This window comes from Nuphar pumila, chromosome 5, assembly GCF_984573655.1.
Source record: "Nuphar pumila chromosome 5, dmNupPumi1.hap1.1, whole genome shotgun sequence".
Classification (NCBI taxonomy): Eukaryota; Viridiplantae; Streptophyta; class Magnoliopsida; order Nymphaeales; family Nymphaeaceae; genus Nuphar; species Nuphar pumila.
In genome coordinates this window covers 12,787,301-12,806,327 of record NC_143253.1, presented here as the reverse complement: position 1 = coordinate 12,806,327, position 19,027 = coordinate 12,787,301, and the positions used below count along the sequence as shown (strand labels likewise).

Sequence of the window (19,027 nt, the reverse complement as noted above, 5' to 3'; positions counted from 1 at the left end):
CACGAAACATTGTGTTTGATGAGGACAATGTTCAGGACTTGAACAAAGGAGATAGAGTTACCAAGGAAGAAGAAAGCTATCAGTCGTGGATAGCAAATGAATTATTTGATCAACTAGAGATGGATGACTCTGCTCTATGCCATACAATGATAGATGAGTGTAAGCCCATGGAAGCCAATGCAGAACCTAGTGGGAACACGTTGACAGATGCTCAGGAATCTATTGTGTCTCCCATCGCAGAAGAAACCCTGACATCTGGTACACCTTGTTCAAATGACAGAAGATTTAAAGGGGCAGTATATGTCAGGAGGAGGCATACTCCCCACATAACTGAGCAGGTCAGACATTTAGAAAGGATCATACATCCTATTGAAAGATGGGTAAGCTACGAGAACTTTTCTACAAAAATGCAATTATTTGTTGCACAGGTTGAAAAACAGGAAGAACCCATCAATTTCTCCCAAGCCTCTTTGTCATCGAAATGGGTCGATGCTATGAATGAAGAAATGGGAGCCTTGCATGAATGTAGGACCTGGGAAATAGTTCCTAGACCTCCAGATAAGAATGTCGTAGGGTCTAAGTGGGCATGTAAAATCAAGTACAAACCTGACGGATCCATTGAAAGATATAAGGCAAGACTTGTCGCTAAAGGCTTCATACAAGCATATGGAGAAGACTACGACGAGACCTTTAGTCCAGTTGTAAAAATAGGAACTATTCGTCTTGTGTTATCCTTAGTGGTTCAGCATGGATGGTCTCTTAGTCAACTTGATGTTAAAAATACATTCTTGCAGGGAGATCTAAAGGATGAAGTCTACATGGAGCAGCCCCTTGGTTATGCAGAAAATAATCCTGAGACACATGTTTGCAGGTTGCGACAAGCTATTTATGGGCTAAAACAAATATCTCGTTCTTGGTTTGACAGTTTCTCCATCGAAGTACAACGATATGGATTCGTTCGTTCTCAACTTGATCATTTGAGAACACCAGGTCAACACTTTACTTCTCATATATGTAGATGACATTATTATTACATGAAGTTCTTGTAAACATATAGAGGCTACAAAGACCTTATTGAGTCAGAAGTTCAAGATGAAGGACCTGGGTGTCCTACGATATTTCTTGGGGGTTGAAGTAGATCGACAAAATACTAGCCTCTTGTTGACTCAACACAAGTATGCTTTGGACCTTTTGGAGAAGTCAGGAATGAAGAACTGCAAGCCATTGAATACTCCTAGCGTGTTAAATCATAAACTCAGTGCTCAGAATAGGGAGATCTATGAGGATCTGAAGTACTATCGTCGCTTAGTTGGAATGCTTCAATATCTTACTTTTACAAGACCAGATATTGTGTATGCAGTGAATCAAGTTTCTCAGTTCATGCACGATCCACGTACAGAACACATGAATGCAGTTAAAAGAATTCTTCGGTACTTGAAGGGGACTCTTGGAGATGGGCTTGTCTATCGTCAATCAAAGGCAAAAGGAGAACATAGACAACTAGAAGTGTATGCAGATGCAGATTGGACAGGAGATCCAGACGATAGAAAGTCAGTTTCCGGGTATTGTGTGTACGTTGATGAAAACTTAATAGCATGGAGTAGTCGGAAGCAACGTGCCGTCGCACGCTCCAGCACAGAAGCTGAGTACCGATCCATGGCGTCTGCTACTGCCGAAGTTACATGGTTATGGCATTTATTAACCGAGATAGGAGAAAAGGTGAAGGTTGCGGATCTATTTTGCGACAATCAAAGTGCCATTCAAATTGCTTTCAATCCTATCCACCATGGTCGAACGAAACACATAGAGATCGATCAACATTTCGTTCGACAGAAGGTAGAGGACAAAGAAGTTATTCCAGTTTATGTACCAACAGGAAACCAAGTTGCTGACCTATTTACCAAAGGACTTACGAGTGTGCGATTCTGGTACCTCAAAGGCAAGTTGTCCATGGTACAGGACCATGCACAACTTGAAGGAGGGTATTAAGACTGTATTGTAACCGGGTCGGGTTTTCTACTTGTATGTTATGTAATTTGCATTTTACTTTGTGTTTGGGTCTGGATCCAAAATACTTAATCCAACCCAGTTTCTGTTTTATATTTATATATGAATTAGGGCACGACTTCCAAGTGGTTGAAGTCGTCCTTTGCTGCCGCAGCCTTCTCTCTTATTCCTCATCCTTCCTTTCTGTTGATGAATCTGGTGGACCATTCTTACAGTTCAAAGTGATGCATTATAGTTACGTGATGCTTCCTCAGGTTTTCTTTAATGCTTTTCCCGTCCGTACAACAGCAAGGTTGAACTTTATATTATGTGGATTCAAGGATACAACCACCATGCAGGGGTGGACATCTGGTCAGGTACCTGACCTGAGATGGGCCAGGTTTTGGCAACCCAGAGCTCAATAGGTCCAGAACTGTCACATAGGCATGGGTGCAGATGCAGCGATGCGGCACTTTAAAAAAACTTGAGTGCGGGAGGGTATATATAATTTTTAATTGTTTCAAGTTAACACTGTGTATGTGTGTTCATTTATGTATTTATATAATATAAATAAAACTGGACTTGATTAGGGTTAACTGAATTTACTTTTGGACAGAAATGGACCTCAACGTGGTTGACTTCACCTGACACAAAGCAAGTTGTATCCAAGTGTCACACCCGCATGGGTGTGGGTGCGACCCAGGTGCAGTGCCCTGTTAGAAGAGTCTGTGTTACATCAGTCCAGAGTAATAAGTGGGCCAAGTATGGGTAAGAATAAAAGCTCATCACAGTGAATCGCAACCCATTTACCATTTGAGCTTAAAGGGCCCTACCACACCCACCTTAAGCCTAGCCCAAACTTGACAAGAGCCAGATTGAGCTTTCAGCAGGTCAGGGAGCTGGTTGAGCCTGTCCGGCCACAGTAGGTCTCAGGTCGGGTCAGCCTGATGTCCACCCCTGCTACTGTGATGCAGTACAAGGGTATGGACAAATTTTGGCAAAGTTAGGACATGGGGACACACACACACACACAACACAAAAAATATATAAATATAAATAAATAAATAAATATATATATATATATATATATTTATATAATTCATCATGCTGACCTGGCCATCCAAACGAGCTACAAACCATAGACATTGGTCATGTGAGCCAATTGTACCTCATAGATGGATTCAGCATGCTGCAAATGCTATGAACTGGTTTTTGGAACATGTATTTTATTAAAAAATTATGATTTTATGGGCCAAGAAGATATCGCACATCGAAGGACATTGATTTTTCAAGGCTCATAAAATCATACCTTTGTGTCATAATTGGATGATCCGAGAGACAATTCCCACAAACCAAACCATGTAGATCACATATGAAAGGTTAGTTTCATGAAAAATAACCAAAAAAAAATAAAAAAGAAAAATTATTTGTATGTAACGGCAACCTGACCAAACTAGGGAACACAGTAATTTACTAGTAATTTCAAATATCAGACAAGAAATTTCTGTAACTAAACTAGGGAACAACGTTTTCAGTTTGCACGAATGGAGAGTTCCAAAAAGAAAAAATCTACACTACATGCCAATGAAACTGGAAAAACAAATACCTCGATTTTCTTGATCTTTATTTTAGAAGGAAGCTGCCTCCAAACTCTGTATGAGATAGGAAAATCTGGAAGAGCAAAACCATCCTTTAGGTACTCCCATTCCTTCTCCAGGTATCTGTCATGAACCAGTGGGAAAGGTCATAGATATTACAAAGTAAGCACAAACTTCAAGTCCACAAAGGGACGAAGAAATAATACACCAAATACAATTAAAGTGCTAATACAAGAGCCACAAAGGGCAACACCACATGAAAAATATATAATTTTATTAAGAAGAGCACTTAGAAAATGGATGAATTAGAAGATGGACTGAAGTCCCTTTCATAGAGAAGTGGGGAGGCCAATATAGCTGTTGGGCCTCCCAAACGGCTAGAAATAGCATCGTTGGAGAGGTCCCAACGACTCTATGGCCTATTTACAATAATTCTCCCCTTTACATTATAATATTATAATCATAATAAAAAAGAAAAATAACAAAGAAAAATATGTTCCTAGTGGGCACAAGTTATACAAAGGAGTGAAATTACCAAAATACCCTTGATTGGTATTTTGATTTAAAAAAGAAGATATATAAATATATATATACTTCTAAGCATGTATATATAATATATTTTAACATTCCCCCTGAAGCTTACAGTGAGGTCACTCAAAGTTTGCCAATAAGTGTCAGAAATCGTGGTGCAGGGAGAGCCTTTCTGAAGAAATCAGCCAGCTAACATTTTGAGGTCACATATAGCAGCTCAATAACTGCTCGAAGATATTCTTCTTTGACATAGTGGCAATCCATCTCGACATGCTTGGTTTGCTCATGGAAGATGTGATTGCTTGCAATGTAGATAAAGCTATTATTGTCACAACACATCTTCATAGGACAAAAGATGATCAGACCAAGGTTACCGGAAGCGTCATAGGGCATGGGAAAGCGTGTTGCCCCGAAACGTGTTTCGAAAGCGCGAAACATGGTGCTTTCGAAACATACTGAGAAGTGCCAAAAAATTGGGAAGCGCACTTCTCATTTAGAGGAAGTGTGTTCCCCAATTTAGGAAAAGTGTGTTTTCCCCTTGCTTCCCCTTCTTTTTTCATTTTTTGTGTTTTTTTTTTTATTTTTTTCTCTTTTTTTTGCTTTCCCCTCGCTTCCAAGGTCGCTTGTAAGATGATTTCTGGTTCACTTCTAAGTTGTCCGGCGCTTCCCACTTCCTAAAGTTTTTAAAGTGCATCGCTTCTCGCTTTCCCAATTGGCAACTCTAGATCAGACCCATGTCTTAGAGAAGACTATAATTAGATAATTTTCATAGTGGCAGTGGTCATAACTCTATATTCACCTTCAGTAGATGACAAAGAGATCTTTTGTTGCTTTTTAACTTCCATGATATGATTGAGTCTCCTAAAAATACATAAAAACTCATATTTGAGACTCTATCATTAGGATTACCTCCCTAATCAGGAGAGGTGTATGTAATTAAATTTAAAGATGAGAAAGCTAAAAATAGTCATTTAGATATTGAATTCGTTATATATCTAATAATACGCAAGACAATACTTATATGCAAGGTTGACAGTATTGTATCGTTATCCATATCAGTTGGGCTCAAAGTAACACTATATCATATTGTATTGTAATTTTTTAATATTTTTTTTTAAAAAAACCAATAAAATCAAGAAAAAATTAGTAAAAAATTTAAAAAAAATCATAACACATGAAACAATGATAAATTGCATAAAATACAACCATAAAATCACATTTATGTCTCTATGAGCTACATAAGACATTGTCAAACATCAACTAATATAGAATCATAGATAATATTGTTAAATTATGTAATCAAATCACGTAATGTTATATATATATATATTATATATATAAGGTAATACATATACATATATTAATATATATATGTATATGTATCTACTTATTATATATATAAAATATATATTTCTATTATTTAGCCATAGGGGTAATTTAGTCTTTTTTCATTTTTGCACATATTCATTTCTTGAATATGTATTGCATTTTTTCCTTTTTATTTTTCTCCTTTTTTCTCTTTTTCTTTTTTTGTACCATTTATACCTTGTACCTTGGGGGGCCCACTACTAGTCATTGGGCCCCTCCAACGATCACATTTGTGACCGTTGGAGGGGCTCAAACAACTATGTGGGAGCCCCTCCAAGGGTCTCTCCAAGCCCTATATAAAGGGCCTCCTCCATTGTATTTTTTAAGGCTTTGGGAGTATAGCCCAAGCTTGTGTTAGTGGAACTTATGACTTTTGGGTTCGTATTTGTGCATTTGTGAGTTTGTGTTGTGCATTGTGTGCACAAGTGTTTCAAGTGTTCTTGTTGGGCATTTGTATACGCATTTATTTCCAAGAATATTGTAATATTGTTCGTAGTATCTTGTTGGAGATACTTTCACATGGTATCAGAGCCTCGTTTGAAGAAGGAGGATCGTGTGTTTCTTCTCTTTTGAAGTGCCTCAAAAAACGTGCCTTCAAAGCTATTGGAGTTTGTAGTGGAGCATACCCTTTGGGCAATATTTTAGAAGCCTCTTTTGTCAAAAAAGAGTTGAAAAGCCTTTGAGGTATGTATTGTTTTTCATAATCTCTCATCTCTAATGGGTGAAAAAGACTCACATTTCTCTCTTGGGTTCAAACTCAATGGGTCCAACTATCATGTTTGGGCTGGTAACATGGAAGCTCACATCAAAGGAAAAGGGCTTTAGGGCTATGTCCAAGGCTCGATTCCCGAACCGGAACCCAAGATAACTTTAATAGAAGGAGGAGAGATAAAGATTCTTGAAGGAGATGAAAGAACCAATGTAACGCCCCAATTTCAAACTTGCGAACCTTTTCAGAAAAACAGGCAAGAGACTAGAAATATCTCTTTCCTTCAAAGTTTGTTTATGAAATCAGCGGAAGATTTTTCTTTGATAAATCAGAAGGCAAGCTGACAACTTTGGGCACGTTAGCTAAAAGAACCAAAAACTCACAAGATTCGGATATCCCAAGTAAAATCTGATACAAACCCATAGTGTCCAGGACGCGAGCTATGAGCAGGAAAAAGAAGTCTTGAAGTCATCTTGCAATCGCGCCATCGCCCGTAGAGTACCTAATCATCACATGTACCCATAGAATGGGTTAGTTTCGCGAAAAACTAGTAGGTGCACAAGAGAGACTACAAGAAACTGAATTAAGTACATTTAATTCAGTAAGTTACGCAGTTTAAAGCAGATATGCAGTTAAACAGGTAAGCAATGCAAGCAGGTGAATAGTGCAAACGCGTAAGTAGTATAAGCGAATAAGTAGTGCGTGCGAGTAAGCAGTTCAAAGCAAGTAAGCAGTGCAACTGACAAACGCAGCATACGATTCAATTGATCGTAGGCTGTGAACTACCACGCAACTAGCTTGTTCTCGTTCCTAGAACAAGGTCTCTCTGCATCTAATCACCATCAAGACATCGTTTGTCGCTCACTACTTCTAACAAACGCCGTGTCCTGAACAACCTAATTTATTTTCATCTCTCAAAGTCTTACGTGGCTAACTGTCACCGGTTATGACTCACTAGGACGTCATACTCTCAGAAAAGCTCACCCTTCAGTAGAAGGACCAAAACATGATCACCAACTCAAATCGCTAACGATCTGATTCTCACACCTGAGTCATGCATGTAATCATGCTAAAACAGAGAGCCGAAACTATGAAGTCATAGTTGGCTATCACAAACAATCTCAGAAGATCGTCACAGCTTACCATAACTTTTTATGGTAAGCAAAAGCACAAGATCCACGTCGGATCGTTCGGTCCGAGAGATATACGACCGGACAAGGAATTACCGCCCTAGAGGGTATACCTGATCTTGGACCCTACACTTCCTCACAGGAGTTCACCGTCTTTGCGGCTACTCGTTCGTGGACAGTGTACATCCTCACAGAGATCTCTCACTCTAGCCGGGTCACCTGATCTGGGAAATGTATAACCTCACAGCGAAACCTTTGGGAGACCGGTCCCTAACAAATGTCATACCCAAAGAAAATCATTGCAATACACGCATCAACACAAATGACCGCTCTCAGGGTCGATAGCCACTAATACAAACAACAAGATCAACGTCGGATCACCTGATCTGGGAAATGTATAACCTCACAAGGAATTCCACCCTAGATGGTATACCTGGTCTTGGACCATACACTTCCTCACAGGAGTTCACCGCCTTTGCGGCTACCCGTTCGTGGACAGTGTACATCCTCACAAAGAATCTACCACTCTAGCCGAGTACCTGGTCTTGATCATACACGCCCCCACAGTTAATCCCTTGGAGATCAGGTGCTCGACAGACACCCCCACTCAGTGATACATGCATCAATAATCGACTCTCTAAACATTGACCGCCTCGGGGTCGGTAGCCACAATATGGGCACAAGCATGCATATCAGCAATATGCATCGTATCACTTCACATAGAACCATATAATCCTACGCATCGTGTTATTGCCACAAGGAATATTGCAATCCTCAAATAGGCCCTCAAAGCATGCGTAAACGACACATGAGAACGCGCAGATATGACAATCCAGTTGATTCTATGGGCGAAGAGTAACTAACTCTACCCGTCAGCCAAACAAAACAACTGAATAAGACAAGCACCCATAACAATGCTCGTAAAACATATAATTACCATAAAATGGCTCAGTCCGTCAACAAGTAATTAAATTAATCGTAAGGCATAAACGATTGCACTACAAGCCATTCATAAGCAATCATACGGCAACAGTTATATCACAATATGTAAGCAGCTTATAAGACAAGCGGCCACATCAATCCTAATTGCCAGCAGTTCATAGATTACGAGCTGTATGCAATCACATCAATCATAAGAGATGCAAGCCAACAAGCGTTACGCTATAATAAGCACCAAATAGTTCGACCAAGGGATAAAGCAAGTCACATGCTAATATGTAGCAACTGGCATAATGTTATTATTATAAGCATTTAACTAGTACGAGAAGCTCTTTATTCCTCCGCAAAGAACTGCATAAGCAGTTTAACCAACTAGAGTAACGCCTTGACAGGCGTGCACAGCTCAACGAGTAGCATACTGAACTATCGAGCAAGCAAGCGAATTAGTAGTGTAAGCGAATCCGTAGTGCAAGCGAATCAATAGTGCAAGCGAATCTCACGACCCAACGACCAGTGTGAACAGACCTTATGTTTCGATAATTACGAACCTGTGGGTACGCGCAGGCAAAACGTAGAATCAACTGAGACTAGTTCGGGCGTCTGGTATTCTATGTATTTTCAATAACCCGAATAGCTAGTTGAGTTCGCTCCAAAGGGACGGCTTTAGCCGAGAGAGGATTCCCCAAAAGAGGTTGTGCCACGGACGCATCCAACTTTTGCAGAAGTGTTGAGCTAACTAATGTAACCCATTTTCCCTAACTCCAATGACTGGGGAGGCCGGATCGTTGCCCACAGAGTGGTTGTTAACAACCTGTCCATTGGAGTTTGTATCGCTCTGTCCTCTCCCTTGACAGACACATAGAAGCGAATAGGTACGTTAGGGGTTGCTTAACTAACGACCCATTCTATGTTGTGATCTTTAAACCACTCGAGCATCTTGCCTGTGAAGGTGAATGTGAGGCCATTTATGTGATTACAAGATTTTGCATTTAGCGTTGTTCGAGGTCGCACGACCGTCTCATGTGATCATCGCAGTACTAGACGTGTCGTGCACGACTACAAGTACTCTAGGATGAAGGGGGTATAACTCCTCAATAGAAGCCTCAACAGGAGTGTTTCACAAAGATGTAAAGTTTATCAACTTTACTTTATCTTTTGAAACAGCAGTACCTTGTGCCAACATTATGCATATGATTATCTCGAATCACATCCGCTATCGGGGTATCTACATGTCTCGCATGACTCGATACCGACCTCGATAGATGGGATACGGGTTTCTCAACAGAACACCCGCTAAGAAGTTCGCTCGAACCCCCAATTCGGGATCACCTGAGATATGACAAAAAGGCGAACAGAACCAGCCAGTCACTTCCTTCCAAATGCTTCGATTTGGAGCAGTCTTTGATGCTTTTACGCAGCTCCCTAAATCTCAAGTCGACTCTGCAGGACTGCGCACACTAAGAGCTAGGATCCTTGCGAGGTATCCCTCTCCTTAGACGAGGATGTGTCGCTCGCTCCCGACTGAACTCTTGTCGCAAGAGGGAGAGTGGTAAATGCCCCTTGCATCCTCCACGAGGATGCCTTTAAGGCATACGCAAAGAGCAAGAACCTACACGTCATCTGCAATAGCAAGGCAATACCAACATGTATGCAAAAGCAAGAGCCTAACACAAAACGCGACGGCAAAGTAAAGACCGTAAGCAGGAGTGCAACGCAAAACCTTTGCGCGATGCGCGACGACAAAGTAAAGACCGTAAGCAGGAGTGCAACGCAGAACCTTTGCGCGATGCGCGACGGCAAAGTAAAGACCGTAAGCAGGAGTACAACGCAGAACCTTTGCGCGATGCGCAACGGCAAAGTAAAGACCGTAAGCAGGAGTGCAATGCAGAACCTTTGCGCGATGCGCGACGGCAAAGTAAAGACCGTAAGCAGGAGTGCAACGCAGAACCTTTGCACGATGCGCAACGGCAAAGTAAAGGACGAGGATCACGAAACCGCGTCCTTGAGTTAAATGCATACTCGTATAAATATATATGATATATATACATATATATTTATTTAATTGTCCTTTTTAGTTAATTGAACTTAATTCAATTGTCCAAGTCTTCTGTGCAATCTTCCCCTACCTTTGGGAGTTGCAAGTTTGCTGGCGTCTGCGAGTGTAAGCGATAGACGGCTTGGGTCGCGGAGCGCGAGCAGGATCCGTCGCACGAGCTGCAAAAGTAACGATCTTAGCAAGCTACCACCAAAAATAGAAGGTCAGGGGCACTGTGCACATGCGCACCTGCTATAAGCGCAAGAAGCAGGGGCAGGAGCTGCGAGCCCCTGTTGACTTGTTGTCAGCAGACTCCGAGGAGGCAGGGGGTTGCACCCCTGCCGTCATAAAGCGAGGGCAGGCAGGGTTGCGCCCCTGCCTAACAAAGTAGAAGAGAGGCAGGGTCAAGCCCCTGCCTGTCAACGACGAACAGAGCCCTGCCTGATGCTAGGGAAAAGCGAGGCGAGGGGGGCTTGCCCCGGCCTGCCGAAAAACAGCGAAGGCGGGGGCGATGCCCCTACCTAACGAGGAAAGAGGCACAGGGAGGGCTCGACCACCTCCCCTGCCGTAACAGGGAGCAGGGAGGGGGCTCGGCCCCTCCCTTGCCGTAACAACGAGTTGGGAGGGGGCTCGACCCCCTCCCCTGTCAAAACAAAGAGTAGAGAGGGGGGTTCAGCCCCTCCCCTACCGTAACACGAAGCAGGGAGAAGGCTCAACCCCTCCCCTGCCGTAACAGAGGGAACAGAGAGGAGGGGGGTGAGCCCCTCCTCTGCCGTAACATGCCGTAACAGGAGGCAGGGAGGAGGGGCTCGGCCCCTCCCCTGCCGTGACAGAGGGAACGGAGAGGAGGGGGCCGAGCCCCTCCTCTGCCGTAACAGGAGCCAGGGAGGAGGGCTCGGCCCCTCCCCTGCCTTGACAGAGGGGACGGAGAGGAGGGGGTCGAGCCCCTCCTCTGTCGTAACAGGAGGCAGGGAGGAGGGCTCGGCCCCTCCCCTGCCTTGACAGAGAGGAGGGGAGGCGAGCCCCTCCTCTGCCGTACGGATACAGGGAGGGGGCTCGACCCCCCCCCTCCCCAACCGCAACGGAGAGCAGGGAGGGGTGTCGTGCCCCTCCCCTGCTAAAAAAGGGCACAGAGAGGGGATTTGACCCCTCCCGTGGCCACAGAGAGAGGTGAGGGAGAGAGAGAAGAGGCTGAGAAAATGGGGGAGACGAAGAAGAAGAAAAACGAAAGAGGAGCGTACCTGGTGGTCGCCGGCGGCGGCAGCGTCGACATCGGAGGCTGTCGGCTCCCTGCAGCACACGGGATGAAGGCGGTGGCCGGCGGCAAGTCACCGGCGTCGGTGGCCGCAGGGAGGAACGAGGGGGAAAGAGGGAGTCGGTCGGGGAAGAGAGACCGAGAGACGAGAGGGGGGAAGGAGGTTTCGAGAGCCTCCCCCCCTTCGTCGCTGCGTGCTTTTAAAAGCACGCAGCCGACTTACTTATCCGGGTCGGATCGGGGTCCGGCCCGGATCCAATATTTTTTTTTCTGACTTTTACAACCAAGGGCCTTGAAGAATATACGAAAAAGCATGAAGAATGGGAAATGAGGAATTTTAAAATCCTCTCTTGGATATTTTCATCTGTAGAAACGAGAATCAATGCAAATATCATAAAGTTCAAGAAGGCTTCTCAAGCATGGGAATATCTTGAGAAGATGTATACCTCTAGGGATTTGTCCCATAAATACTATCTCCAAAAGAGGGCGCTAACGCGTCAACAAGGAGAAATGTCTATTAGAGAGTACTTTGCCAAGCTCTCTTGTATTTGGGATGAGCTTGCTATGCTCGAACCCAAATAGAGTGGTGAAACCATAGAGCTTCGTCACAAACAATTGGAAGAAGATAGATTTTTTAATTTTTTGAATGGGCTTAGGCCCGAATTCGAACAAATCCGATCTTCTCTTTTATCGGCTTTTTCTTTTCCCCCTCTTGAAGATGTATTAACTAAGTTAAGTGGGGAAGAAACTCGGATGAGTATAAGCAAGAATACCCCAAATGTATTAGCCACACCTTCAAATAATGAAGATAACGAAGGTGTAAATGCCGTTTCAAGACCGGGAAACAACTTACAGACATACAAGCCTCCTAATTTCAAAAACCAAAATCCAAGTAGACAAGGAAGAAGGAGGGACTATAGCAAGCTTACTTGCTACTTTTATAAGGAACCTAGGCACATCAAACCCATGTGTCCAAAGTTAAAAAAGCTTCTTTCCATGGTCACTACATCTCAATAAGGCCCATCATCTTCAAATGAAGCCCTCTCTCTTCAACAAATCGTAGATGCTCTTCAACCCCTTCTAAAAGGAGCCACTTCTGGTGCGGCCATGTCAACCTCCTCTCCTCCTGGTAAGACTTCTTGACTTTTGGATTTGCGTGCTTCCTTTCATATGACTCCAAGTTTTAATTCTTTTTTCGAGTATTCAAAAAATCCCCTTTCATCCTTTGTTTCAACCGCGGATGGAACGTCTCTTGAAGTAAAAGGAATTGGTAACTTTGAAAAACAAGGATTCTTTATTCCAAAAATTAAATTTATACCCAAATTAAACTTAAATTTACTTTCCGTTTCTCAACTCTCGGATCATGGGTGTGATATAAAATTCTCATCTAACAAATGTTGGATACATAATCGCCAGTCCGGGAGATTGATTGGGGAAGGCTCTAGGAAGGGTGATCTTTACTATGTCGATTCCCTTCAAGTTCCAAAGAATCCTTTTTGTAACGTTGTCCAAAAAGATATTAATGTATGGCACAAAAGACTTGGACATCCAAATATTATAAAAAATTCTCATTTGCCTTTTGTCAAAAGTTTATGCAAAAGTGATTTCACTTGTAATGATTGTATACTTGGGAAAATAAAAAAATTACCTTTCTTTCAAAGATCTATGTTTACAACTAGACCATTTGAAATTGTCCATTCTGATGTATGGGGTCTGACACCAGTTTTATCAAAAGGTGAATTTGCTTATTAGGTTATTTTTGTTGACGATTATACGAGATATTGTTGGATTTATTTTCTTAAACACAAATATGAGGTTTTTTCAACTTTTAAAATCTATCATATGATGATTAAGAATCAGTTTAATGGGAATCTCAAAATTTTTAGAACTGACTCAGGTAGAGAATACATTTCAAATGATTTCAAAAACTACCTTGAAAATTATGGTATTCTCCACCAAAGATCTTGTCCAAAAACCCCTCAACAAAACGGGTTAGCCAAAAAAAAACATAGACATATAATAGAGACAACCCGAACTTTGTTGGTCTCTCAAAACATCCTAAAAGGCTTTTGGGTTGAAGTTGCTCTTGCATCTGTTTACCTGATAAATCGGCTACCCTCTAAAAACTTGAACAATATCTCGCCTTTTGAAAAACTCTATACTAAAGAACCTGACTATAGTCGATTAAGAATATTTGGTTGTAAATGCTTTGTTCTTACTGACAAGAATGATAAGCTCTCACCTAAAGCGATTCCCTGTGCTTTTCTTGGATATTCCGAAATCCATAAGGGGTTTCGTTGTTATGATATCAAGAATGATAAGTTTATGTCTTCAGAAATGTGAGTTTTCTGGAAAATGTGAATGGTTTTGAAAAAGGTGAATCCTGTGAAGATAACATGGATTATTCTTTCCTATTTGAAATATTAGCTCATGATGATGAAAATGAGGATAATGATGATGGTTTTACTCCTAATGACATCAATGAAAATGAAGATAGTTTCCCTCCTCTTCCCTTGGTACCTCAACATAGTAATGAAGAAGATTTAAGAGAACCTATAACATATATCCATAGAGATAGAAGTAATTTCAGGAGTGCTATTGAAAAATGCAGTGAACCTAGTAGTTCTAGTTCAACAAATGATGATCTACGAAGAACTGAGAGAAGTAGAGGAGTACCCTCTAGGTTTGTCTCATTTGATTCTTTTTCACCCAGATATAGGGCTTGTCTTAGCGCTATTCACTCTTACTTTGAACCAAAGAATTTTGAAGAAGCTAAAAAATGTAAAGAATGGAAAGAAGCTATGCAAAATGAACTCACTGCTCTTAGCAAATCAGAGACGTGGGAATTCCAAACTCTACCTATTGGAAAGAAAACCATAGGTTGTCGTTGGGCATTTAAGGTTAAGACTAAGAGCGATGGATCACTGGAGAGATACAAAGCTCGATTAATTGCTAAAGGGTATAGTCAAGAGTATGGGATTGACTATGAAGAAACTTTTGCACTCGTTGCTCGAATGGTAACTGTCTGATGTCTCATCTCTGCTGCTTCTATCAACCAATGAAATATCTATCAAATGGATGTTAAGAATGTTTTTCTAAATAGTGATTTGAACGAAGAGGTTTACATGGATGCTCCACCTGGAACGGAGACTTCCAAAGGGAAGGTGCTTCGCCTTAGGAAAGTCCTTAATGGACTAAAACAAGCCCCTAAGGCTTGGTATGATAGGTTTAACTCTGTAATGATAGAAAATGGTTTTTCATCTTGCTTTACTGGTACTGGTTTATTTGTTAAGAAATCTAATGCAGGGATTGTTATTTTACTTCTATATGTGGATGATATGCTTATAACCGGAAGTGATTCTAAAGGGGTTAAAAGCATAAAATCAATTTTAAAGGATAAGTTTGAAATGTCTGACTTAGGTTTTCTAACTTATTTTTGGGGTATTGAAGTAGCTTACTCTCATAGAGGTTATTTTTTGTCTCAAACTAAGTTTGCTTCTGAGATTATTGACAGGTGTATCACTGATAATAAGGTTTATGAAACTCCTGCTATAGTAGGAGCTAAAATGAAGATTAATAATGGTGTCATTTCCGATCCTACTCCCTACAGACAGCTTGTAGGATCGTTGATGTATCTGAGTATTACAAGACCAGATATCTCACATGCAGTTCATACGGCAAGCCAGTTTCAGCATGCACCAACCTCCGTTCACATGAGTGATATCTTACGAGTCGTAAGATACATAAATGGCACTCTAAATAAGGGAGTTTTCTTGTCCTCTTCCTCTGATTTAAAATTAATTGCATATACTGACTCTGATTGGGGAGGTGACCCAAATAACCGTCACTCCACCACTGGTTTTTGTGTGTTCTTAGAAGATTCGCTGATTTCATGGAGATGTAAGAAGCAACAAAAAATGTCTCTATCATCAACTGAAGCCAAATATCGTGCCATGGCGACTACAACTATGGAAATTGTATGGATCCATCAGTTGCTGGAAGATATGGGGATCAAACAAGAAGGGCCCACCAAGCTATACTGTGACAACAAAAGTGCGATTTATATTGCTAAGAATCACACTTTCCATGAGCGGACCAAACACATAGAAATGGATTGTCATTATGTTCGTGAGGCGTATCTCAAAGGAGTCATTGACCTTCCATATGTCACATCAGAATATCAGTTGGCGGATTTCTTCACTAAAGCTTTGTGTGCTCCGCGCTTCAACTTCCTTCTTAGCAAACTTTCGGTCATCCTGCCCTAAGTTTGAGGGGGGTGTTAAATTATGTAATCAAATCATGTAATGTTATATATATATATATATATATATATATATATATATATTATATGTATCTACTTATTATATATATATAATATATATTTCTATTATTTAGCCGTAGGGGTAGTTTAGTCTTTTTCTCATTTTTGCACATATTCATTTCTTGAATATGTATTGTATTTTTTCCCTTTTTATTTTTCTCCTTTTTCTCTTTTTCTTTTTTTGTACCATTTATACCTTGTACCTTGGGGGGCCCACCACTAGTCGTTGGGCCCCTCCAACGATCACATGTGACCGTTGGAGGGGCTCCAACAACTATGTGGGAGCCCCTCCAAGGGTCTCTCCAAGCCCTATATAAAGGGCCCTCCTCCATTGTATTTTTTAAGGCTTTGGGAGTATAGCCCAAGCTTGTGTTAGTGGAACTTATGACTTTTGGGTTCGTATTTGTGCATTTGTGAGTTTGTGTTGTGCATTGTGTGTACAAGTGTTTCAAGTGTTCTTGTTGGGCGTTTGTATACGCATTTATTTCCAAGAATATTGTAATATTGTTCGTAGTATCTTGTTGGAGATACTTTCACAAATATTGCATGCATATCTCACAAGAACAATGCCACACATAAACAAAATAACCAAGGTTATGAAATTTGTTAAAAAAAAATAAAGAACAAAAAAAAATGCTACGTATCGTACGATACGATACAAGGGGTGCATCATACGATACACCTGATCTCGTATCATTTTTCTCCCAAAGTAACAATATGTATTGTATCATATCGTACGATATGGTACGATACTTACAACACTACTCATATGTATTGTTGTAGGAGCATGTTGGAATTGACTTGTTGAATGTACGACATGATAAATATCTGGTTTGGTAATTGATAAGTGTGTCAAGAATCCAATTAGTTGACAATAGAGAGTAGGAACTTCAAGAGGAACACAATCTTCTAGTCTTCGCTTGGCATTGATAACTTTCAGTGTGTATTTTCTTTTCATCTGATATTCTAGACCTTGCTATGATATCAGAATTAGGATATCCAAGGAAGGCACATTAAATATCGTAACATCTATATCCTTTCTGATTATTAGCATATCCAAGGAAGGCATATTCAATAGCTTTAGGAAACAAGATTCAAAAAGGGAACAAAAAAGGAAGCGACCTAAGATTTAAGTGGGATGTGAATAGGAAACAAAAGGGAAGCGAAAATGTAATTATATTTTTCTCAATTTACAAAAATATAAGATTTATGTTATATAATTCAAAAATAGTCAACCAGAAATATAAGTTATATAACTCAGAAACAGTCAACGTGAAATATAAATTATATAGCTTAGAAACATAACTCAGAAACAGTAAAACAAAAAAAATTATATGTATATATATATATATAAAAAAAAAACTGAAAAACATAAACTATAGCAAAAACAAGAAGACTGAGAGAGAGAAACAGGAATAAGAAGAAAAAAACATGAAGAATAAGGAAAAACGAGAAAAAAAGGAAAAAGAAAAGAGAAGGAAAAAACAAGAAGAAGAAAAAAAAGAAAAAATGAAGGGAAAGCAGGAAGTAAAAAACAAAAAAAAATTTAATGAAAAAAAGAAGGAAAAAACAGAAGAAAAATGAAAAAAAAGTATTTCTTTTATTTTTTGGTAAAATTTACATTTTTAAAGGCTAAAATTGGAAGCTTGCTTCCCCTAAAAGGAAAGTGTGATTCCCCACACGTTTTGGAAGCATCGTGTTTTGCACTTTCGAAAAGTGTTTTGGAGAAGCACGTTTTTGAAGCGCATTTAGGGGAAGCTCGTTTCCCCACTCCTATAGGGGCTTCAGATAACCCTGGTTTTATCACGTTCAATATATCATAAGATTTTGTTTTTGAGACAAGAAAAATCAATGGCTTACAATTCATGAAAATAATGGTGGTTTAAAAATGGTATAAAACATCATATTTGTGTGAACTTTAACACATGAAAATAATAAATAAAATATGTTAAGCATGATCCAACAGTTAGATTTTGCTTTTGGAGCTTAGGTCTACGTAAGTCAAGTGTGTACCACTGTAAGCTATGGTGGTACAGTACCACTAGGGGTGGACAACAAGCTGGGTACACGTCGGGTTTTCGGGCACGCAGCCCAAATCGGGTCAAGCTCAAGCGGTCATTTGTTGACCAGGACCGATAAATGTCTGGCCAAGCCCAACCCGACAAATAATTGGGTCGGGCTCAGGCTATAGTCTAAGCCTGAGCAGGGCCCTTATACCCAGTATATATTTTTATATTAAATAAATATAAATGATAAAAATGTTTTATTTTATACATGCCCAGATCATATTAGAGATTTAGGTTTTGAAAATTCAAAACCCGACCTGTGTAGGGTGACTTGTATATGTGTTAAAATGAGTGGAACCTTTTTCTTTCATAGGCAATGGGGGTCTTTCACTCCCTTCCACTCTACTTTATGGGACTATTCTCCCACGAAGTTTTCCATTCTTCCATCTTCATTATTGTATGAGACATGAGAAATGTAAAGTTTCCTTTCATAAATGATTTACAATTAATATGTTCTCTCTCAAAACAGAGCATTAAATTTTTTACCTTTTTTAAGCATTCCTTGAAAAGGAAAAACAGAGCATTCACTTTTTTACCTTTTTGAAGCATTCTTTGAAAAAGAACATTAAATTTTACCATTCAAGCATTATACCAAAAGAAGTGCATTTTTTATTTAGTCCCATATTGATGCAGAAGGAGAGGCAAATCCCCTCCAATGGCTATAAAAGTTAGGAGCCCCCATCAAGCAAAACCAACTGGGTTGCTTGCCCGACCCGATCCAACTTAGAATAGTCAATGCCATGGGCTTGGTGACTAAATCTGAGACCGATTGAAGTCAAGCCCAGCCCGACCCAACAATTATCGGGTCGGGCTCTCGACGTACCCAAAATTTATTGGGCCAGCCCGGCCCGGCCTGATGTCCACCCCTATATATATAAAATCTGTGCTAAATGAAACATGCTAAATGGGTTTTCCAGGCATTTTTCATTTTATTTTTAAATTCTGACCGTACAGATGTGATCTATGTACTTTGATTTTATAGGGAACATCCCTTGAAGCATTCAATTCCGACACATAGGTGGATTTTTATAAGGTTAGAAAGATCAACAGTTCAAAATATTTGTAAAATTTTTAGGCTTCAAATATCAT

At 40.4% G+C, this 19,027-nt stretch overlaps 1 protein-coding gene across 2 annotated transcripts in view; it reads right to left on the bottom strand.

Moving 5' to 3' along the window:
• Positions 1-19,027, bottom strand: part of ULP1D (UB-like protease 1D) — a 113,019-nt gene that overhangs the window by 16,462 nt on the left and 77,530 nt on the right. For both annotated transcript variants that reach the window (XM_090005600.1, XM_090005601.1), the window contains one exon: positions 3,593-3,707. In XM_090005600.1, coding sequence (XP_089861726.1) covers positions 3,593-3,707 — 115 coding nt within the window. The remainder of the gene's footprint in view (positions 1-3,592; positions 3,708-19,027) is intronic.